Raw genomic sequence first — 25,487 nt, 5'->3', positions numbered from 1 at the left:
AAGACTTATATCAATTCATTGATGGATCCAATCCTCCTCCTCCCCCTATTCTTCCTATTCCATCACCTTCGTCATCTGGACTTCCTCCCCCTCAACCAAACCCAGCTTACCTTAAATGGCGTTAGACTGACCAAATACTCCTCAATAATTGTACAACGGATTTTTTAAACATCTTATTCTTATTATAGTATAAGATTGATGTTTGATTTTTTATTTTATTAATCTTTTTAATAGTTAGACTGACCAAATACTCCTCAATACACTTCTTTCCTCCCTCACCGAACCCATTCTAGCCCAGGCTGTCACCTCGTGCACCTCACGTGAACTTTGACTTGCTTTAGACACTATGTTCACCTCACAATCTCAAGTCAAAATCTTCCAAATTCGTCACCAACCTCAAAAAAGGTTCTCTATTCGTGACAAACTACTATCGCAAAGTGCGTCTACTCTCAGACACTATGATAGCTGCTGGTGAACCTCTTCGTGACTCTGAAGTGGTATCCTACCTTCTCAATGGCCTCACTTCTGAATACAAATCATTTGTTACTTCCGTATCAACTCGATCCACTCCCATAACATCATCAGAACTCTTCAATCATCTTCTCACTTTCAAAAGCCATGTATCCCTTACCAATATTCATCACAGTCTTCTCCCAACACCTTCTGTCAATATCACTACTTTTTTCTCTCCCCAAAATTCATCTCACGGTCGCAACACTTACCGTGGAGGTGGCCAAAATATTTCTCGAGGTGGCCATCCTCGTGGAGGTCGCAACTCATCTTCTCCCTCACATTCTGCCTCCCAAACCAACAGACCCACATGTCAAGTCTGCAACAAAGTTGGCCATGTAGCCCTTCAGTGCTACCATCGATTTGATCAGGCATATTAGTTTGAACCTCATCGATCACTCTTAGCTCACTACACAAGTTCACAACAGCTCTCGGATAACCAATGGTATCCAGACTCGGCTGCAACAAACCACATTACCTCTAATCTTCACAACCTCAATATTTCAAGTGAGTCTTATTTTGGACCTGACCAAGTTCAAGTGGGCAATGGTGCTGCTCTCCCAGTTACTCATATTGGTGACTCAAAAATTTCTTTCTCAAACTCCAATTTTTCTCTTCCTAAATTACTCAGTGTTCCCCAAATCACCAAAAATTTAATTTCTGTCCAAAAATTCTGCTATGATAGTTCTGTATTCTTTAAGTTTCATGATTCTATTTGTCATGATTCTATTTTTTTTTTGAAGGACAAACATACGGGAAAACTGCTCCTCCAAGGTCTAACGTATAATGGCCTTTACTTGTTTCCTCCAGCTCTATCACAATCAGCTTCTATTGCTTTCATTAGTGAACGTACCACTCTTGCACAATGGCACTGTCGAATTGGTCATCCCAACCTTCAGGTCGTCTCATGCATCCTACGTACAAAATGTTTACCGTTCATCCCGACTCAACATGACTTTTTTTGTTCTACATGTCCTCTTGCCAAATGTCGGCAATTATCTTTTTCATCCTCTAGTTCTCGGTCTTTAAGACCCCTGCATTAAATTTTTGTGGATGTTTGGGGTCCATCCCCTTATATATCAAGAGACGGTTTTCGTTATTATATTTCTTTTGTGGATGACTTTAGTCGTTTCACTTGGTTCTATCCGTTAGCCTTAAAAGGTGATGCCACATCTATGTTTCTCATCTTCCAAAAATACGTTGAACGTCTCTTCAATACAAAAATTAAAAATATTCAAAGTGAGCGGGGAGGGGAATTTAGGCCCCTAACTCGTGTTCTCCAATCTCAAGGAATCATTCATTGCCTCTCATGTCCTCACACCCACCAACAAAATGGTGTAGTTAAATGGAAACACCGTCATATAGTTGAAACGGGCCTTGCTCTACTAGCCACGGCCTCGCTTCCCTACAAATTTTGGGTCGATGCTTTCCAAACTGCAGTCCACCTCATCAATCTCCTTCCTTCTCCATCTCTAAAAAATAAATCACCGCATCTACTCCTCTACCATAAAGAGCCTGACTATTCTTTTCTCAAAGTTTTTGGCTCAGAGTGTTGGCCTAATCTTAGGCCTTACAACAATCACAAAATCAATTTCCGTTCCTTATCTTGTATTTTCTTTGGTTACAGCCCCAGTCACAAAGGCTATAAATGTCTTCACCTTGACTTTGATCGAATATACATCTCTCGTGATGTATTGTTCAATGAAACATCTTTTTTGTATGCCAAACTCACCTCCACGACCTCTATAGCCTCTTAGCCTTCCTCCACGTTACTTCCCATTACATCTCTCAACTCATCTTACCATACAACAAGCCCATCGACCACTCAAAGCCCATCTCACACCAACATACAACACAGCCCAACTACAAGTCTAGTAACCATCCAATACCCATCGGCCCCCATTCTTCCATCTTCTTCTACCTTCGATCCCTTAACCAGATCAATCAATCTCACACCCTTCCTCGATCACCCATTATCACTCACTCCAAAACCAACTCCTCCCGTCCCAAAAACTTTCTAGATGGCCAGATCCCTTACCCCCCACCTCGGCATGCTCTAACCTCATCCATCGAAATACCAGAGGAACTAAGCTCTTTCACCAGTGCTTCTTGCTTCACTGAATGGTGAAATGCCATGACCACAAAATTTCAAGCTCTGATACAAAATTGTACTTGGACCCTCATTCCCCCTCCCCCTTCCTCTAACATTGTTGGTTGCAGGTAGATCTACCGCACAAAATATCAAGCGGATGGCTCCACAAAATGACGCAAGGCATGACTTGTTGCCAAGGGTTTTCATCAACAAGAAGGTGTCGATACTCAGAAACTTTTAGCCCAATTATTAAACCCACCACCATTCGGTTAGTCATCTCTCTTGGTTGGTCACTAAGACAACTAGACATTTCAAATGTTTTTCTCCATGGTGACTTGATTGAAACGGTTTACATGTCCCAACCAGTTGGTTTTGTTGACTCTGATCACCCTCATTACGTGTGTAGATTGCAAAAGGCCATTTATGGCCTTAAGCAAGCACCCCGTATGTGGTTTGCTCAACTAAGTTCCAAACTGTGTGAATATGATTTTCTCCCATCCAAGTCCGATCCATCTCTTTTTGTCTATTCTTAACTCGATTATCATTTATGTTCTTGTGTATATGGATGACATTATTGTCACTAGTTCTCATACTACCCAAATTGAGCACCTTATTCTTTTCCTAGCATCTGCGTTTCCAACAAAAGATCTCGAAAAATTGTCCCACTTTCTTGGTCTAAAAGGTATTTTATTTATCTAATGGCATTCATCTCTCCCAACAGAAATACACCCGTGATCTTTTATCTCGCACAAACATGTTGTCTGCAAATGGCATTACATCTCCCTTGTCTGCCTCCTCACATTTATCCATTACTAATGCCCCCAATTTTTCTGACCCAATGCTGTACAAAAGCACTGTGGGTAGTCTAAAATACTTATCTCTAACCTGCCCAGATCTTGCTTTTGCTGTAAATAAATTATCCCAATTCATACATGACCCAAAAATGTCCCACTGGCAAGCTGTCAAGAGACTTTAATACCTCAAGCACACCTTAAATTTTGGTCTCTTCATTCAGAAATCCACATCCCTTCAACTACAAACCTTCTCGGACGCGAATTAGGCTGGTTGCCTAGATGACCGCCGCTCTATCGGTGGTTATTGCATTTTTCTTGATCCAAATTTGATATCCTGGAGTTCCCGAAAGCAACAAACTATTGCTCAATCCAGCACTGAGGCCAAATACAAGGCCCTCGCCAATGCTACTGCTAAAACACTCTGGGTTCAATCTCTCTTAAAAGAACTTTGTATCTTTCTTCCCAAACCTCCTATTCTTTGGTGTGATAACCTCGGTGCTACTTACCTTTCCGTCAACCCGATCCTTCATTTAAGAACAAAACACATGGAAATTGATTTCCATTTCGTTCATGATAAAGTAGCAGCAAAAACACTACAAGTTGGTTTTCTTCCTTCCAAAGATCAATTAGCATATGTTTTAACAAAGCCAATTGTCTCTTCTCGTTTTCACATGCTGCAAACAAGTCTCATAGTTATTGACACACCGTCAAACTTGTAGGGGCATATTGAACTATCCACTGTCTCCAAAACTTCCAGCAAAGCAAGCACGTCTAGTACCTCATCCAGCACACTATCGAACTCCAACAGAGCAACCATGTCCAGTGCCTCAGCCGATGACCCTCAAGAGGATTGTTCTGGAATCACCTAGAATAGGTTTTGGTGCCTACCCTCTGGGTATAGTTGTTGTACTACTTTTTGTATTATTATGGCAGATACGTTGTAACAAACTCTTTACAATCAGAGGACACTCTGTAATGCACTGCAAGTGCTCGAATATTCTCTTATGAGAAAGTTGTTAGGCTATTCTCTCTATAAATTCATCACCGTACACAGCAAATGATTATTGAAGAAATATATAAAAAGTTAATCTCCTTCCTCCTTTGTTTTACAAATTCTCACATTTTTTATTATGTATTTGATTTATAACTGTTAATTTTTAAATACAACTTAATTTACCTCCCTTTTGTATTAGGCATTGGGCAACAATCAACAATATGAATAGTATATTTTTCAGTAATTTGTAACTAAAATGTTTCATTTTTTAATTTCATATGTAAAATTTCCACAACATTGTTGATATCATTGAAACATTTTAATTATCTTCAAAAATTTATAAATCAAATAGAAAATAATTTAAAATGAGATAGATTATAAAAAAGTAGTGCTATATCTCTCGAGTGATGTAGCATGAAAACCCACCAAATAAGGTAAATTTTTTTAAATTTTTTTATATTCTTAAATATTTTTTAAAAATAAAATATTTATAATATCACTAAAAAATATTTCTTAATCACTAAAAAAAAAAAAAACATTCGAGATTCAAATTGAAGTCTCAAAGTATTTCTATTTTGTTTTCGAGTAGTACTACATCTCCAAGCAAGGAATGTAGCCCGAGAATCACCGAAAAAGGTGAAATAAGTTGTTTTTGTTGTAAAATAAATTGTATGACCACCTTGAGCTAGCCGTCAAATGCATAGTGCTAGCATAGTACTAGCATAATGAGTTGGCAGACATATGCATAGTGCATAGTGCTAGCATAGTACTAACATAATGAATTGGCCGACATATGCATAGTGCATAGTACTAGCATAGTGAGTTGGCCGACATATGTATAGTGCATAGTACTAGCATAGTGCAGCATAGTAAGCTAGCATAGTTCCCTTTGTACGCCTATATATATCGTTGAATTCTTTAAGAAATTCATAAGTTTCATAACCTCTCTGAGCTCTATCTCTCTCTCTCTCTCTCTCTCTCTCTCTCTCTCTCTCTCTCCTTTCGATAGTTTTATAACATGTTATCAGCATGAAAGTTCTGACGATTTTGAAGCTAGTAGTCCTCTACTTCAAGTAAGTCTTTCAATATATTTTTGTAGTTTTCAAAATGAATATGAAATATTAAACATACTTATGTTCCTGATTTATATATATAGAAAATGTCAAATCTTACAAAATTGGAATTCGTTGCTCTTGACATTTCTGGAAAAAATTATTTATCTTGGATCCTTGATATTGAGATCCATCTGGATGCAATGAACTTGAGAGATACAATTAAAGAAGGAAATCAAGGGTCCCTGTAGGACCATGCTAAGGCAATGATTTTCCTTCGGCACCATCTTCATGAAGAATTAAAAACTGAGTATCTAACGGTGAAAGATCCACTTATTTTGTAGAATGATTTAAGGGAGAGATATGAACACCAGAAAACTGTAATCCTCCCAAAAGCTCGTCATGATTGGAAACATCTGAGGTTGCAAGATTTCAAGAGTGTTAGTGAGTATAACTCTGCACTCTTTAAAATTAGTTCGCTATTGAAATTATGTGGTGAAAAAGTCACTGATGATGATTTGTTAGAGAAGACATATATTACTTTTCATGCCTCGAATGTGCTCCTGCAGCAACAGTATCGAGAGCGAAAGTTCAAGAAATATTCTGAACTTATATCTTGTCTTCTATTAGCTGAGCAAAATAATGAGCTTTTATTAAGAAATCACCAGTCACGTCCTACTAGTTCTATATCATTCCCTGAAGTGAATGGTACTAAATTTACATCATTCCCAGAAGCGAATGGTGTATCTTTTCAAAGAAAAAAGGGGCGTGGACGTGGTAAGAAAAACTATAGAAGTGGAGGTCCTAGAAGTGACCACACTAAAAGGGATAATAATAGATATACACCGTACCACCAGAAGTGGTTCAACTCAAAGAAGGGCAAAAGTCCTCAAAACAAATTTTTAAAGAAAGATGAAGATGGATGCCATAGATGTGGTGGTATGATTGGACATTGGGCTTGTACCTGTCGTACAGCTAAGCACTTGGTTGACTTATACCAATCTTCTATAAAAGAAAAAACAAAGAAATTTGAAACAAATTTTGCTGAACCATCATATGCTTTAGATTCTATAGATGGAGAAGATATTACAAGTCTTGATGTTTCTGATTTCTTTGAAGATTCTAGTGGTAGAGTTAATCATGGAAGTGTTCCTTTTTAATTAATGTATTTCCTTCATATTATTGTAAAATATTTTTATTCTGCAATGTTTTGTAGTAATGAAAGTTTTATATATTTTGTAGAATCACGAGTCTTATTGATGAACTTTCTATCTCCGAGATGAATAATAAATATGTATGTCTGGCTGACAGTGCTACAACTCACACAATTCTTAAGGATAAAAAATATTTTCAAAATCTAACATTGAGTAAAGCCTATGTTCATACTATTTCCGGTTCATCGAATCTAATTGAAGGCTCCGGAAGAGCTTATATTGTGTTGCCTAATGACACCAAATTTTGTATTGATGATGCTCTATTTTCTTCACAATCCAGAAGAAATTTATTGAGTTTTAAAGATATACGTCGTAATAGTTGTCATATTGAAACCATTAACGAAGACAAGAAAGAGCATCTTCTCATTACTAAAATAATTTTGAGCCAGAAACTCATATTAGAAAAACTGTCTGCCATCTCATCTGGATTGTATGATACAGAAATGAGAACAATTGAATCACACGTTGTAATGCACCAGAAGTGCATTGATCCCAAAATATTTATGACTTGGCATGATCGCCTTGGACATCTGGGATCAATAATGATGAGACGAATAATTGATAATTCGTATGGGCATCCTCTAAAGAATCAGAAGATTATCTTACCCAATGAATATCCATACTCTGCATGTTCTCAAGATAAATTGATTATCAAACCATCTATCTCAAAAGTTGTTTTTGAATCTCCATCTTTTTTACAAAGGATTCATGGAGATATATGTGGGCCTATTCAACCATCAAGTGGACCGTTCAGATCTTTTATGGTTTTAATTGATGCATCAAGTCGATGGTCACATGTTTGTCTACTTTCCACTAGAAATGCTGCATTTGCTAAACTTCTTGCACAAATAATTAAGCTACGAGCATGATTCCCTGACTATCCAATTAAAACTATTCGATTGGATAATGCAGGAGAATTTACATCTCAAACTTTTGATAATTATTGCATGTCAATAGGAATAGATGTTGAACATCCAGTTGCCCACACACACACTCAAAATGGTTTAGCTGAATCATTGATTAAAAGGCTTCAGCTAATCGCTAGACATTTACTCATGAAATCAAATCTTCCTATTTTTGCTTGGGGACATGCTATAATTCATGCAGCATCATTAATTCGAGTTAGACCATCAGCATATCACAAATATTCACCATTACAGCTTGCATTTGGTCAGCAACCAAATATTTCTCATCTTCGTATTTTTGGATGTACTGTATATGTTCCAATTGCACCTCCACAACGTACAAAGATGGGCCATCAATGTAGACTTGGGATATATGTTGGGTTTGATTCTCCATCTATTATCAGATACCTTGAGCCTCTTACATGGGATATGTTTAAATCATGTTTTGAGGATTGTCATTTTGATGAATCCATTTTTCCAATATTGGGTAATGAGAAGTCGATGCCTGAAGCATGACAGGAAATTACTTGGAAAAATAAAACTATTTCCCAATTTGATCCTCGTACAAAAGAATGTAATCTAGAGGTTCAAAAGATTATTCATTTGCAAAGTGTTGCAAACCAATTACCGGATGTATTTACTGACACTAAAGGTGTGGTAAAATCATATATTTTTGCTGTTAATGTTCCAGTAAGGATTGCAGTCCCTGAAGGACAAGTTGCCAAAATAGCAATAGGCGAGTCTAAGATACGCCTGAAGCGTGGACGACCTATTGGTGCTAAGGACAAAATTCCTCGGAAGAGGAACATACAAAATGAATTTGGTACTCCTGAAGAGTTCATACCAACACAGGCCATAAGAGTAATTGATGCTCCTGAAGAGAGTAAATCTCCTGAGAAAGAACCTCCTGAAAAGGTATTTCATGAAATGTCTTCCCTTGAAGAGGGACATGTACCTGAAAATAACGAGATCTCGATACATTTCATGAGTACAGGAGAAATTTTGAATAGAAATAAAACTGTTGTCGACAACATATTTTCATATAAAATGGCTCTTGACATTAACAAAAGTAATGAAGAAATTGAGTCAAGAACTGTCGAAGAATGTTGACGTAGAGATGACTGGCCAAAATGGAAATCAGCTATTGAAGCTGAATTAAACTCGCTAGCAAAGCGAGAAGTCTTTGGACCAATTATACAAACACCAAAGGGTGTAATACCCGTTGGATATAAATGGGTATTTATACGTAAGCGTAATGAAAGCATTGAAATTGTGCGATATAAAGCACGACTTGTTGCACAAGGTTTCCTGCAGAAACCGGGGATTGATTATGAGGAAACATACTCTCCTGTTATGGATGCAATCACATTCAGATATTTGATCAGTTTGTCAGTTATAAAAAGATTGAATATGCAATTGATGGATGTGGTCACTGCATATTTATATGGATCATTAGATCATGACATATATATGAAAATCCCTGAAGGATATAAAATGCCTGAAACTTCTAATCTGAGTACATCCAGAAGTATGTATTCTATTAAACTTTAAAGATCTTTATATGGGTTAAAGCAATCCCGACGCATGTGGTATAAATGCCTTAGCGAATATCTATTGAAAGAAGGATTTGAGAATAATCCAATATGCCTATGTGTTTTTATTAAGAAATCAGACTCCGGATTTGTTATTATTGCGGTTTATGTTGATGATCTAAATCTTGTTGGAACTCCTGAAGAGATCAGAAGAACCGCTACATATTTAAAGAATGAATTTGAAATGACGGATCTTGGCAAAACGAAATTTTGTCTCGGCCTGCAGCTCGAGCATTTGCCAAATGGAATTCTCATTCATCAGTCAAATTATATAGAGAAAGTCTTGAAACACTTTTACATGGACAAAGCTCATCCCCTGAGTACTCCAATGGTTGTTCGATCACTTAATGTGTAGAAGGATCCATTTCGTCCTTGTGAAGACAATGAAGAAATTCTTAGTCCTGAAATACCTTATCTCAGTGCAATTGGAGCCCTGATGTATCTTGCAAATTGCACTCGGCCTGATATTGCATTTTCAGTTAATTTACTTGCAAGATATAGTTCCGCACTAACTCGAAGACATTGAAATGACATTAAACATATCCTTCGATACCTTCGAGGTATGGTTGATATGGGATTATTTTATCAACATGGTTCAAGTCCACAATTAGTTGGATATGCAGATGCAGGTTATCTTTCAGATCCACACAGAGGTAGATCTCAAACTGGATATGTATTTACTTATGGAAATTCTGCTATATCATGGAGATCTGTCAAACAAACACTATCTGCTACCTCTTCAAATCACTCAGAGATCATTGCAATTCATGAAGCAAGTTGAGAATGTATTTGGCTAAGATCAATGATCCAACATATTCAAGAAAAGTGTGGTCTTCCAGTAATTAATGATAGCCCAACAACTTTATACGAAGATAATGCTGCTTGTATTACTCAAATTAGAGGAGGATATATCAAAGGTGATAGAACCAAACATATTTCACCTAAATTTTTTTATACTCATGAACTTCAAGAGAAAGGTGAAATTAAAATCAAGTAGATACGATCAAGTGATAATCTGGCAGATTTATTCACAAAAGCATTACCAACTGCAACATTTAAGAAGATTGTACAGAACATTGGAATGCGGAGACTTGAAGACCTTTTATCATGCACTTTTCAGGGGGAGTAATGTCTTGAAGACTTATACTGATTGTACTCTTTTTCCTTCGCTAAGGTTTTATCCCACTGGGTTTTCTTTTGTAAGGTTTTAATGAGGCAATCTTAAAACATTTTACGGTACACATGAATATTGTACTCTTTTTCCTTCGCTATTGGTTTTTTCCCACAGGGTTTTTCCTTGGCAAAGTTTTAACGAGGCATATTCATTATATGTGGTCATCCAAAGGGAGAGTGTTGTAAAATAACATTATTGTAAAATAAATTGTATGACCACCTTGAACTAACCGTCAAATGTATAGTGCATAGTGCTAGCATAGTGAGTTGGCCGACATATGTATAGTGCATAGTGTTAGCATAGTGAATTGGCCGACATATACATAGTGTATAGTACTAGCATAGTGAGTTGACCGATATATGCATGTGCATAGTGCTAGCATAGTAAGCTAGCATAGTTCCTTTTGTACGCCTATATATATCGTTGAATTCTTTAAAAAATTCATAAGTTTCATAACCTTTCTGAACTCTATCTCTCTCTTCTTTCAATAGTTTTATAACAGTTTTGATTTTTTTGATTTATTTTTTTATATTCTTAAATATTTTTTTATAAAATAAAAAAATTCAAAACATTACTAAAAGAAAACATTTCTTTAATCACTTAAAATAAAAAATTCGACTACCAAAGCATTTCTGTTTGAAAAAGGTCTGCTGGAGAGGACGAGAGATTTCCTTCGCAATCCATTGATCTTTCTTCAGCAACCTCCTCTCCCCCCCCCCCCCCCCCCCCCCCCCCCTCTCTCGCTGACCGGCACTGTACCATTGTGGGGGTGGCCTCGTAGGCCGTTATTTACCTTTTTTTTTCTTCTATTGAATTCCTTAAACGGCGTCGCTTTCTTGTTATGGGGGACGAGAAATCGGCGATCGTCATGGCCAGCAGAGAGAGAGATCGAGAGCTTCTCATCCCTGTGGCAAGCTCCGGTGACGACGACGTCTCGTCCTCCTCCGCCTCCAAGCCCTCTTCCTCGTTCTCGTCTTCGCACCACGCTGGGCGGGAGGTGATCCCCCCCTCTCTCTTCTCTTCCTGTTGGGCTTTTCTAATCTTTGTTTGCTCGTTACAAAACTGATGGAAAATTGAAATTCTCGTTTGGATTGTGCTTCAACTGTTTTTATCTTTTGCTATGTGGAGGTTTTATAACTTACTTTTTTGCCCCCGTTTACCTGTTCTTATAATGCTTTCGTTTTATGCTGATTTTGGTACTAAGATTAATGCTTTAGATGTTGCATTCATAAATAAAACAAGTTAAACTTGAACTCGGTTGCTCAAATTGTCAGCTAATTCTGATATGATCGAAAGACTGGTATTTAAACAACTCATTTCCGAGGTTTGTTCGGAATTAGGTTTTATATCTGAATAGTTTTTTTATCGATCGAAAAAAATATCTGAGTAGAACGAACTTGTTTAGAATCTGAAATATTTGAATAGGTTTTCGTAGGAATTCAATAGATATTTAAAAGGAAAATGATTTGTACAGGCGTATGATATGCAAAACCTGCATAGACCCTTTTATAAAAGTGAGATCCATACGAAAAAGAATTAACCTTTTTATGGTGGGTCCCACTTTTTTTCAAAAGGACCTGCACCCGGTTTAGGTTTGTACACCCTAAGGCTGTATCTGTAGTACTTTGTTTAAAAACTCTATTGTTCTTGGCACTTGAACTATGCATACCCCTCCAACTTACGGAATTGAATAAGGGGATTTTCAGGAAACCTTGGAGACAATTGCTGGCAGTATTAAATGCATCAGCAGCTCATGCTCATACTCGAATATATAGTGTTAGATTGAAATAGCTTTTACCAAGACAATTATGTTCTTAGGCTTATAGTGTGTTCGTTACTAATTCAAAGTAGTGCTGTGAATGTTATTTCACTAATTTCAACTGTCTTGTCTACCCGTTTTGAGTTACACAAATTGACATTCCTTCTTGTAGTTGTGACCCTAAATACATATTTTTATGTTGGTCTTAGTGCTCTGAATGGCTCCGTTTTCATGTTCCTATACACTACTGACAGTTTCTGTACTCTGTATTCACTGTGTAGACCTTTTACAAAGTTATTAGGAGCTGGGCTTCAAAAAAGTTCATGACCGGATGGTGCGCAATTCTTGCCTTCTTCTCATCATTTCTCATCAAGACATCTACTAAACACTCATTATATTTGTTCAGTTATGCAGAGGATAGATGAACACACATCTAAACACATCAAATCTGTGGAAAATTTTCTTCTTTCTGTTGGTTCAGCATAACAATATATATATATATATATATTTTTTTTGCGGATGAAGGAATCTTTTTGGGATAAATTCATATTGCGTTGGCATGTATTCAAATTTTAACTATACCAGCTGTGAAATTATCAATTATAGGAACTGTGGGTTGTCTTATAAGAAATTGTATTCTAGGAATTAGTTTTAAATGGGTTGGTAGTTTCCTCGGGAACTTAATAGTCTGTGCATAGAATGATTGCTTAATATATGAGCTCAAGGAGATTGAAAGGAACCTAATCCTTGCGAAGGGGAACTCTTGTTGCTACCTTCTTTTTTTGATAAGTACTACCTTTTCTTTACTCACGTGTCTTGGTTTGGATAATTTGCATCATGTTTTGGCTTTCTACTGTGAAGGGGTGGCATACTTGTTCCCCTTGCACTTCTAATCTCAACTTCTGACCACAGAATTTCATCTCTAACCTTATTAGTTTTTCCTCATGGGGGTTGTCTAGGAGTCTCTAGGTTAGCAGAAACCATGGTGATATGTAAATAATAAATCTAATTCTGAACAACTACTTGGATATATTTCTTGAAGAGGGTCTCAAACCAGAACTCCTGCACATTGTTGCAAAAATTAACCTTGTTTACTCGATGGATGGACCATATGAGTTGTAGTACAAGATGATTTTCTCTTCAAAAATCTTTTAAAACTGTAGAAAAGGCAACTTACCTCTTCTTTACTTTTTAAAGATACATATGGTACCTACTCTTTGGGACTTTCGAAGTTTTAGGCCTCATTTGTTTTCACAACACTTCTCAACTCATCTTATTTGATCTTTACAATTTTTTTCAAATTCTCACACAAAATAAAATAAGCAATTTAGCTTTTTCAAATCCAAAAACAAAAATAATATTAGAAAAAATATATTCTAACAATATTATATTCAATTTTTAACTTTCATCTCAACTCATCTCATTTCATCTCATCTACGAAAACAAATGAGGCAAAAGCTTGTTTGGATAGTGAGATGAGATGAGATGGTTTTAGATGAAAGTTGAATAAAATATTGTTAGAATATTATTTTCTAATATTATTATTTTTTTGAGATTTGAAAAAGTTGAATTGGGATTTGCAAAAGTTGAATTGTTTATTATATTTTGTGTGAGAATTTGAAAAAGTTGTAATGATGAGATGAGATGGTTTCTTAATCCAAATGGCCCCTAAGTAATTTGAATATAACCTAGTGTTACTTGTTCATAATGATACGTATTAAAGGAGTTGTTCCTTTAGTAAATAAGACTGCCATCCCACTAGATGAACTTATAATTTTGGAAGTTTTAGTCTCTAATACTTGATTTCAGAATTGTACTTGGAAAACTATGGGTACGGTGTTCTTCTTCTTCTTCTTTTTTTTTCTTTTTTCTTTTTTATCATTTATGTTTAGTCATATGGCATCCAACTATTATAAAAGCTATACTTTTATGGATGTGCTCTCCTTTTAAGATGTGGGCTTATTGTACGTTTTTCTATTATGGTAGTTGCTTACTTTTAGCTGTTTTGCAGCGTCATCCTACTTCCAATAGCGATTACTTTCTACATAACATGGTGGTTTATTCACTTTGTTGATGGCTTTTTCTCTCCTATCTATGCTCATCTTGGAATTGATATCTTCGGTAAGTGTATTGTTACTATGAAATCGGTATCTTTTCCTCCATTCATAGCTTGGTAACGTGTCTGAGATGTATTGATTTCTGGGAAATGATCTTCTGAGTTATGAGGGAGCATTTGCAGGTGCATGGCTTGTTTTGCCTTGCTTTGCTTCTGCAGAATAAAGACTACTCTGAGGAAAGCATTTCCCTTTTATGATAGTGCAAGATACTTTGATTGTCAATTGCTGTCACGTTCTTCTGTTGATTAAACACATGTTGTAGCTCTATTTTATGTATAATTTTATAAATGTTAATATAGACATTACATTTGTCTTGTTTTCTGAAAGTTCAAAATTCATGATATGAATTTAATGCCACTCTATCAACATCCATTCCAATGATTCTTTTTCCCAGGAGATCTTTTTTGCTAATATGTTCGGTTTGGTGAGGAAACAGAGATACTGCTTCTATACCTAGCTGTAAATTCTATTGCTCTAGCCTCTAGTTATAATTTCCTCTGTCATATGCAGGTTAAGGGAGGAACCTTTTTTTTTTTCTTCTGATAAGGATGAAGATTTTATTCATTAGCACATAGTATGCATGAGAGACACTTGGTTCGTAGAAGAAAAAGATTCTAGAAAATCATTTAGACTAAGACCATTAAAGTTTATAGATACAGTCCATAAGAGAAGAGTGTAAATATAGAAATTCTTGAGCTCCTATATTTCTGCATCCCAACTAGGTGTTTTCTTGTGTATACATCTAGTGTACTTGGCTATGCCTATTGCTATTAATAAATTTTTACTTATTAAAAAAAGAAAAGAAATTCTTGAGCTCCTCCTTGCCTGCTTGCGATCTGTGAAGATTCTATCATTTGTTTCATTCCATATGCACCAAAAAGGCATGTGGGGACTATTTTCCACACTGCTGCAATTTTTCTCCTTATTACAGACAAGGTTCATAAAACGGTGACTCAAAACATCTCTCTAATACGCTCCATGGTGAATAGGACCATCTCTAGGAACATTAGTATTCACTCTATCTTTTGGTCGGGGCCAGGCTTGTTCTCAATCATCTAAAGCCAGGGAGTGGAGTTCATCACCATGTTGTTCGTCAAAGGCTGGTCTTGACACAACTTCATTTCGGGGGAATGGTAGTGGGACTACCACAGTGAGGTTCCTTCAAATTTCAGTAAGTTAAACAACCAACTTGCACAGATAAGATATTCATGATTAAAGTTAAACAACCAAATCTCATTCTCATACCATAAATCAAAGCCTAACATCTTATTCTACCTTCCAATAAAAAGATGTGGTAGAGGTACTCACTAATTTGTGGCTTACGAAGCTCTCAAGATCAAACTCACTCTAAGGATTTCACTCTCACCATCCGGTTTCACTCTCCTCAATTCTATGGATGTTTTGCTCTCAAGAAAGCTAAGGAATGCTTGAGGATGGCATGGGATGAAGTGAGGGAAGGGGAGTGCTATATATAGTGTGAAAGTGAGGAAGCAAGAGGTGCAAGTGGGTGAAGAGGTGCATGGTTTGGCTGAAGTGAAGTGAAGGTGATTGGTGTAAGCTATGGTGGACTGCATGCTTGAGTTTCCAGATCTGTACAGTAAATCCCATCACTCTATTGACCCATGGACAAAGACCAAAGGAGGGTGATAGGTGCAGTCTTGCAGAGGTTGAGTGGTTTTAGAAATTGGGACAGAAAGTCAAATGATTTCTCAAGAGAAACCAAGTGTAGGCCAATGGTTTTGGTCTTCAAAACCTGTCCAGATTTGATCAACTCTTGTCCTATCCTTGTGGTAAGTTCTTGGTCCCTATTCCATATTGTTTGAGGGACTTTTCCAGAGGTGTAATGAGGCATGAATGTTGGACACTTGGTGTTTGATGTGCAGCAAAAGGAACTGGGTTGAATGGGGGAGGGTTAAGTGGAGAGTTTGCACATGGTTTCCCACCATTGGGTCCATCGGTTTTGATCATTACTAGGGTGGGTTCTTAGGGTGATTTGATGACACATTTACAGACCTAGATATGGTGCTATAGGCATGTGAAGATGGCTGGATTTGTTGCAGAAATGTTTTTTGAAAACAGTGTGCAGTTTGGTTGAGACTTGTTTCATTTACAAGGTGAAATAGTTTGGTGTTTGGAGTGCCTATGGGAGCTGTTCTTGGCTTCATCTTAGGCCTGCATTTTCCACAGCTAGGTAGCATAAAAGGAGGTTAATCAAGTGCAGAAAATCAATTGATGAAGTGGTTGAAAGAACAAGATCTTGTTGGCTTGTTCTTGGAGTTCATCGTACATCCAATTGGTGGGTTTTCTTGGCATTGACGTGCCTTCCCACTTCATGACATGAGTTGCAATCTATCTACCATTCTAGAGCTGTGGAAGATTGATCCAATTCAAGCGATGAAGACGAAAATTTCAGCAAAAAAATGGAGAGAAAGCTTGAAGAAATTGGCATGCATGGTGTCAAAGTTACTTATATACGGCATGATGAAGGGTTTTGGAAATGTAAACTTGGACTCATGGTGGAGGGCTGATAAAGGTTGAAAAATAAACCTTAGGGGCATGTAGGAGGTTTGTAAAAGAAAGAAAAACCATTTGCTAGATGGTGGTATGTCCTATTTGCATAGTGATGGGAATCCTAGGCTTATTCTCTAAGTGGTGCACTCTTATTGGGCATAAAATTTCTATTGAGCTAGACCTTAAAGTGAGCCTTCCCTTGGGCCTCATGTTCAGGTTTATTGGGCCTTTCCTTGGGTCTCAATAGTTTACTAAGTTGGACGTTAGCCTTGGGCCTCACGTTGGGCCTTGTCTTGAATCTTTCTTTGGCCCTCTATCTTATCAAGCTTCTACCGTTATTTTAACCAACTTTTGGGCCTTCTTCAAATCCATCTAACTTCCATGGTTTTCTATACACCAATTACCAAGCCCATTAAGGTGGCAAATCTTCTTTATGCCACTTGTCATCCTACTATTGGCCCCTTGGCAACCTATTTTCACAAAAAAAATTATTGCTCTAAAAATCCTAACTAAGGCCTTGTTTGTTTTCGCAGATAAGATGAGATAAAATAAATTGAGATAAAAGTTGAAAGTTGAATAAAACATTATTAGAATACATTTTTTAATATATTTTTATTTTGAGATTTGAAAAAGTGAATTGTTTATTTTATTTTGTGTGAGAATTTGGAAAAATAATAATGATTAGATGAGATGAAATGACAAATTTTGTGAAAGTGTACGAGGCCAGCAAAGGTAGAAGTTATTTTGCCAAATTATGAGCTCACTTTTCTTAGGGATCATAACTTCCACTTGACTAAGGTCATGGATTACTATTGTCAAATTCTCAATGTTTGACAATGTTACCAAGTAGTCTTCAGTGGGGCGTTACATACTTCCCCCCCTTAAAATAAGATTTCGTCTCAAAACCAGGGTATACGTCAGCATATAAGAATAGTACACACACACATATGCATATTTATACAAATGTATCGTACATACTAGAGAAACTATGGTTTAGTGCTAGATGAAGAGTTGTCTGTGGGGGGTCAAAATCCTCATCATCAGAGACTTCATCTTGGGTAAAGTATAAAAAGTTCATCTTCATATGGATCATAGTACATGTTGACCTGCTTTGCTAAATCCCTCCATTCCTTTGTTGCCTCATCTTCAACTTCTGAAGTTCCTTTTTCCTAGAATCGGTAGAGGTGAATAGAGGAATTAGAAGATATGAGGTTTCCTAATGAGGGACTTGGGGGACCAATGGTTCTCAAGATGCTTGTCGTAGCTCAGCCACACGACTAGATTCTGGCTCATCGTGTGTAGGTTTGACTATGTGTCATAGTCGTATTCCTGTAGTATGACTGTGGTTAGGGTCATTGGTTAGGTTGGGAGTATTGGGCCTTAGGCGTTCTTCCTCGTGGCGTTGGAGCCAATGGGTTTAGGTTTCATTAGCCCGAAAGATTGGGCCTAAGGGTGGTTGACGTTCTGAGTGCAGTAATGCCTTTCTCATCCTTATATTTCCTTGTCCATCAAGATCCATCACATGTGTCCCATGATTTTCCAACCTCTCTCTATTGCCAATATGATGTAGTAAAATGGTCCAATTCTCTTCTCCTATGTTCCTCTCTTTGTCTCCTCATATGCCTAGGAGATAGATCAAACCGTTGCATGACTCTCTTGGTTTGTGCCATACTAAGCTGAAAAAGAACATATGAGGGGATCGAATTATGCACATGTAGAAAGGTGAATGTTTTCAGTGCTTTCCATTGCTTGAATGCCATGATTACATTACAAGTATGGATGCGAATGCCATGAGGAATGATGTAATAAAATGTTACAACCCAAACAAATAAGGTTACTTGGCTTTCATTTCATCCTTCTTTTCCCAAGTGGTTTCTAGGCATCTTGATTATGCCATAGACCTTCACTAAAGGAATCGTCCGGTTCCTAAGTTCCTTTTCCTTCTAATCCATGATCTGTAAAGGAACTTCCTCATATGACAAATTGGGTTGCAACAAAATGCCTTCTGCGCTTATGATCATTGGTGGCTGTTCCCCAAACCTTTCTTAAGAGAATATATGTGGAATACATCACGGATTCCTTGGAATTCAGTTAGATGACTCAATCTATATGCAACTGAACCCACTCTTTCTATTCTTTCATAGGGTCCCACATATCTTGGGACTATTGCCCTCCTTTCAAAAATGGATCACCCCTTTCATAGCTGATACTTTGATATAAACCCAATCACCAACTTCAAATTCAATGCTCCTCCTGTGCTCAACATAATTTTTCTATGTCCTGAGCTGCCTTCATCTTCTCCTTTATCAATAGAATTTGCTTTTTTATATCTTGTAGAATCTCCGAACCATAGGCCTTTCTTTCTCCCACTTCATCCTAGTATAAGGGAGATTTGCATTTCCTACCATATAATGTTTCATATGGCGCCATTAGAATGGTGGCCTGGAAGTTATTATTATAAGAAAATTCAATATCTTAGGTTGATCATCTAGCATGTCTTCGGTTTTCACTTGCATGGAGGTTATCTTGTGATATCATGATTAAGTTTCACAAAGCATGTGTTATAAGCATCTAGAAGCCTATTATCATTATGATAAGAGCTAGAATACATGATCCTTTAGAGCTATAGGAGTTCATATGTTTAAGATAATTTAGATACATCATGCGAAGTACTCGGTTGAGTGATTTGCATGATACCTTGATATTATTCATCACTTGAAGGTTGATATGATTCCATATGGCTTAAATCTAAGTTGTTGGCATGTTAATAAGTTAAGATTTAATGTTTGGTTTTATGTTGAGTTTAGATTATAAAGAGTTCATAGAGACTATAGGCTTAAAATCACATGTAGTTTAAATGAGCCATATGCATGCCACGGGTTGGATGGATTTCTCATAATGGATGTTTGATTCATGGAATTCTAGGGTCATATATGGAATTAGGATTTAGAATATATGAAATTTGTGCAATTTGGCAGAATTTGGGGCCAAAATGTAAATAGTGAAAGTTTATGGCCCAAAAAGGCAATTTTGGGAAAATATAGGGCAGCTTTGTAAATATTGTTTTAGGCCCTCTTGAATCTGGAAATCTTCCTTAGTTATATATGATTCCTAACTTAGAATATTTCTTATTTCAACCACATTGATTCCTAAAATCCTAAGAATTTTGTAAGTTAGCTTCTAACTTATTCTTAGATAATTTATCTATGATTCTTGTATAAATACCAAATTGATGTTATAAATTTCATTTTGATCATGAAATTTCATATGATACATCATTGAGCATTCGGTTACTTGCATACATGACAAGTGAAATTTTCACTAGTTTGGCATGTTGCATAAAAATGTCATTTTTGCATGAAGCATACTACATGTCACAAAAGGAGCATGTCATGAAATATTTTTTTGTCATGAGGATAGCATGAAAATATTTTTGTCACGATCCAATGCTAGGATGGGGGGAATGTCCTAGTGGAACTCTTCTATCCACTCTAGAGTGATAACCCCTGGGTGGATGAAGAACAGCCAGCGAATTTCAATTGGGTCCTCTTTAAAGGATTCCATGGTGAAGTCGAGTATGGCATCTAACATTGATGGGTGCATATGTTATGAAATGTTTATGATCAATGCATTGATGTTAGATTGACACAACTCTGAAGACGTGGTATCAACTTAAGTTGTGCTACAGTCACTGGCAGGTACTCATGGTGCAAAATGGGGAACCATGATGTTACCATATGTTAATGATGGCTCTAATAAATAAGAAATGTTTTGTTTTGAAAAGTTAAAGCATGAAACATTCTCTATAAGAAAATGTGCATCAAATTTTTCTGAAAGATGAGAGACAAATACAATTATTCTACATCTTATGTATGCATCTCATGTTTATCATCAATCAAGCATATCTTATTTCTGTGCAAGTTGGTTGTTTAAATTACTGAGATTTCAAGGAATTTCACTGTGGTAGTCTCATTACCATTCTCCCTAGAATGGTAGAAGTTGTGTCAGGACCAACTTTGGACGAACAAGATGGTGATAAACTCCACCCCTTGGCCTTAGATGATTGAGAACGAGTCCGACCCCAACCGAAAGGTGGAGTTAATAGTAATGTTCCTAAAGATGGTCTTCTTAGCATGAAACATATTAGAGAGAAGTTTTGAGTCACCTTTTTATGAACCTTTTCTGTAATAAGGAGATTTTTTCTCCTAGATTTATGTTTGGACTTATGCCTTACTGTTTGAACTTCTTTTAAGTAAGACACTATCTATGGTTAAATTATATGTTGGGATGTTTAGTTTGTTCTAGCACAAAATTTTTAGTAGTCACTCTTTTTCTGCTAGGATTATTTTATAATGTTAGTTGCATATTAGGATGCATTGCAATTAATTGTCATGAACGGGAGTATGTAACCATGTGTTGCATGTTCTGACGCTCCAAGTCTCTGTTCCATCCTAAATGGAGTTTGGGGGTGTCACAAAAGTGGCTGCCCCCTAGCTTACTAAGAGGAACATGCAACTTTGTGGGGTTTCTAAAGTTGATTTCATTTGTTGTGCTGTGGCTGTCTTGCTTCATGCATTGAGCACCTTCCTCATGTGTCTGAAAACATGCTTCTATAGGTTATACTATATTTCTTCTGGTGGGTGGGATCATAGACTTGTATAACTAGAGTTTACTCCCCTTGGTGGGTTCAGACCCTGCCTTGGTGATGTTCTATGTTGTAAAAAAAGGTTCATCGTCTTTGCCATAATGATCTGAATCTCATTGTCCTATTGAAGTTTTCACTTGTCCTATACTTCTCGTGAGTTACTTATGTATAAAAAATTGTGCAGGTCTTGGGTTTGTAACTTCTATAACATTCATCTTTTTGGTTGGGGTGTTCATGTCATCATGGTTGGGTACATCTGTCCTTGCACTTGGCGAATGGTTTATCAAAAGGATGCCATTTGTTCGTCATATCTACAATGCCTCGAAGCAAATTAGTGCTGCCATATCACCAGGTGTGGTTTGTGCTCATTTTATTGTTTGTATTTTGAGTAAACCAGTTTTAGTGGGACAATTTATATCCTAATCTGTTTGGTTGCAGATCAAAACACACAGGCCTTTAAGGAAGTAGCCATAATAAGGCATCCCCGTATCGGTGAATATGCATTTGGGTTCATTACTTCATCCGTAACCCTCCAGGTCTGAAAAAAATTTATTTCTGAAATGATCGTCATTGAACTGCCTCCATTAAACTTTATCATTAGCGTGTGGAACTATTATTACCTCAAATTTACTATGCTCTTCATAAATATGCATGGCCATACGTGCTATTTTTTATGTCAACTTTGGGGGTTGTGCACAGGGTTTGACTCTGTTCTGGTCAACCCAAAGAAGCAAACTTTTTTTTTTTTTTTTTTATGATAAGTAACCCAAAGAAGCAAACTTTTTTTTTTATGATAAGTAACCCAAAGAAGCAAACTCAATAGGCCGAATCAGCTTGGGTTGTTTTTTATATGGGTGGAGGTGTTTTTCACTCTTGTTCTTCACGATTTGTCTTCATATTTGTGTTCGCATGGTATATTTCTTGCTTGCATGCTTCAGATGTTGCAAAAGCTATACAATATGTATAATATTTTGGTTGCTTGTGATGCTTTACTCTAAAAAAGCACAATGTCATGCTGCTCGTATCTCACCGGTTTGGATAGCAAAGTCCTCCCAACACATCTCATCCTATCCCATCTCATCTCATTTCAATATCCAAACACCACAAACCTCTCCACCTTTGTTTTAGCATGATTTCCCATGCAGACTAGGATTGACCCTTGTTTCTTCGATATGAAGACACATGAGCGTGTGTACACCACGTCTCCTGGACTGGGGTTGGGAGTCGCCCATATTTTGTTCTCTTTTTGATGTTCTATTATCCCATGATGGAGGCGACCCATAAACGTTTCACCTTCTCTGTTTTAAGAAAAACAACTCTCACAGATATAAAAAGTTCACAAACTAAATCAGTAATTGGTTTTAGTACAGTATTTTTTGCAATTATGTTTTTATCTATTTTTAATGGCGAGGAATTCTAGAGACTGTACAAACACCTTCTTTTTACCTGGTAAACCCGGGACCTCTGCAACACATTCCCATCAAATGGATTGGGTAAATTATTGGCTTTTCACCAATGGGATGTGGCCCTAGAAATTGTTTGCACTAAGGGTTCGAACCTTAGATTTGAAAGAGCATACCACCGAGGGTCCAAGCCATGGCCCTTACCACTTGAGCCAACCCTTAGGGTTTACAATTATTAACTCTATCTTTGAACCAGAAGTGTATTTTATAGTGCTTGTTTCAATTTTGACCTTGGATAGGTCACAATGGAAACCTTATTTCTTGCAAAAAATCGTCACTGGTCCTTGTTTGCTTATGTAAATTGGGCATGTCTTCTATGAGTTAAAAGCTGTGAAAGTATTGAATATGGAATTATAGCATAAGCTGATCTATGCTTATCAAAAGTATATAGCATTTGTACTGATTTTTAAATAAATAAATTAATGCAGAATTATTCTGGAGAGGAGGAGCTATGCTGTGTCTATGTTCCAACAAACCATCTTTACATTGGTGATATGTTTCTGGTCAATGCTAAGGATATTATCAGACCGAGTTTATCCGTGCGTGAAGGAATTGGTGAGTAATTTATTTCCTTTGGCTGTTATTTTATGGTCTAAATGCAGAGGAAGGAAAAAAGTGAATTGTTGTCAGCCTGATATCACCTTCTGGTCTGTATTGTAACCAGACCAAATCTAGAATTCTCTCTCAATGGCACCCGAAAGCCCATGTTGTTCATCACAGCATAGAACAAAAAAGACTGCAAAATTGAAGATACTTTTATTGGTTGAGGGGCTCTCCATTAGTAATATTTTGGGGGTCCTACAATAAGTTTTTTGTTATAGAAAATAAACAAAGAAAAAGTTCTTTATTCGCACTCACCATCTGGTTTAGTTTGACGTGATAATTTGCTCTTCAATTGCAGAAATCGTTGTGTCTGGGGGCATGTCAATGCCTCAGATCCTGTCGACTCTGGATTCACGGGTTATGCCAGTTGATAGAAGCAGGCCTAATAGAAGCTAGGAGTGAAGATATTAGATGTAGTGGAGTTGTTTGTTTAGTAACTTGGTTCATATTCAGTTGGAGTAATCACATTACCAATCTTTTGATAAGGCTGGAATTGGAATTAGATTTTCAATCAGTGGTCGTTGAAGTGTCAGATTTCAAATGCCTCTTGTAAATTGGTTTCTACGTGGAATATATAGCATCAAGTCTTTGCTTGGAGATATAGCATGGTTCGAAATTGGGGCTTATTACTTGTCCAAGAAAGGGAAATAAATGGGGTTTATAGGTTGCCATCTTTGGATTTCTTTTTCCCACGGTTACAAATTGCATTGCCTAAATCTCCCTACAGTGTGTACCCTAACTTCCATAGGAGGGTATTTCTTTTAATCTCCCTGGACATCAATTCGATTTTGTAGATAACAAAAGGTTGCAGATTGTCCTATATCCAAGTCGATGTACCAGGTAACCACCAAGCAGACTAGTTTATCCGATTGGAATGGCTGGCTTGTACCAAGATTTATGCATCGAGCACTCATTTGGAATGCATGTGCAAGAGGGATGCCCTTGTTTTATATAAGCTTTTTGAAATGGATTGTGTCAATAAAAGTTAAAACACACACCTAAAGCATCTCTCTTTAAAAAAACATGTACATCGAAGAAAGTGGCGTGTAGGGGAACTTGCCCTTGTGCCTCTCTCACCACACTAGGGCGGTGTGAAGGTGTTTCACTTCCCCCCTCCACCTTCCTTTGTGACAACCATATTGTCCTACATATCGGTCCCCTTTATCTTGGGGAAGATCTCTACTCTTTCCCATATTGCTCCGTGGGAAAAGTGGCAGACTAATTACTGTTCTTTGCCTGCATTGCACCCACACCTGAAGAGGCCGAAGGATTCGTTCCTTGGCATTACCGTTGGATGGGAAGAGGCGGATGGTGAATCCGCCACCTTGCCCCCTTGTTTGTTAAAATCAATTTAAAAAACAATAAAAAAAATGGAAAAGTTATACAAAAATTTGGTTATCCACACAAAAATTAAAAGAGAGTTTCTACACAGCAACCTGTATACCGCGCAGTTTATTTTTATGTTAGAACCTATAACATTTATTTGATTTCAATCTCTCTCTCGTCAATCTCTTCTACTGAACCATATCTCTCTCTTCGACCTCTCTCTCCTCAAGCTCTCTACCGCATTGAACCCCTTCTCTCAACAAGCTCTCTCTCCTCAAATTATCTCTCACCGAGCCCCCTCTCATCGAGTTCTCTCTCTCATCAAGAGCTTTCTTTGGGAATCCCCGTGCTCTCTCTCTTTCATCAAGCACTCTATTTTTCTCTCATCGAGCTCTCTCTCTCTCTCTCTCTCCTCAAACTTAGTTTTGGGTTGGTTTGATTTTCATATTTTTTTCATCAAATTTTCTACATGCAAGGCAAAAAATACTGAGAATTTGAAGTCGATTTATGTGTTTTTATATTTAATTGATGAACAGGTTTGGCATATCAAGTGCGTGATGTAGAATTTATAAACTGGCTGGTGAGAAGATTTGCTAAAATTACAAATTCAAACCAAAGACAAAGTCAACAAGAGAGAGAGAGGACAAAGTCAACTAGAGAGAGAGAGAGAGAGAGAGGGACTAGGCGTTGTTGACTACCCGGTTTTGGCAAAAGATTTGTTCGGTACCAGCTCGGT

The 25,487-nt window shown here is 37.1% G+C and overlaps 1 protein-coding gene across 1 annotated transcript; it reads left to right on the top strand.

The window, feature by feature from the left end:
- Positions 1–11,036: 11,036 nt before the first annotated feature.
- On the top strand, positions 11,037–24,024 carry LOC122304980 (protein CONTINUOUS VASCULAR RING 1-like). Its single transcript, XM_043117242.1, has 7 exons — positions 11,037–11,324; positions 12,368–12,420; positions 14,098–14,207; positions 21,544–21,711; positions 21,798–21,895; positions 23,251–23,377; positions 23,724–24,024. Exons 1-7 carry the CDS (start codon positions 11,169–11,171, stop codon positions 23,819–23,821), a joined length of 810 nt encoding a protein of 269 aa, XP_042973176.1. The 5' UTR covers positions 11,037–11,168; the 3' UTR covers positions 23,822–24,024.
- The last annotated feature ends 1,463 nt before the right edge of the window (positions 24,025–25,487 follow it).

The sequence above is a fragment of the Carya illinoinensis genome, chromosome 3, assembly GCF_018687715.1.
Source record: "Carya illinoinensis cultivar Pawnee chromosome 3, C.illinoinensisPawnee_v1, whole genome shotgun sequence".
NCBI lineage: Eukaryota > Viridiplantae > Streptophyta > Magnoliopsida > Fagales > Juglandaceae > Carya > Carya illinoinensis.
This window is presented reverse-complemented; position numbering and strand designations above follow the sequence as displayed.

Bases quoted from the DNA above. Each gene is read 5' to 3' on its own strand.
- LOC122304980 (XM_043117242.1), top strand. From the start codon at position 11,169: ATGGGGGACGAGAAATCGGCGATCGTCATGGCCAGCAGAGAGAGAGAT. The intron at 21,896-23,250 runs GTCTGAAAAAAA...AAATTAATGCAG, and splicing joins CTTCATCCGTAACCCTCCAG to AATTATTCTGGAGAGGAGGA. The intron at 23,378-23,723 runs GTGAGTAATTTA...CTTCAATTGCAG, and splicing joins ATCCGTGCGTGAAGGAATTG to AAATCGTTGTGTCTGGGGGC.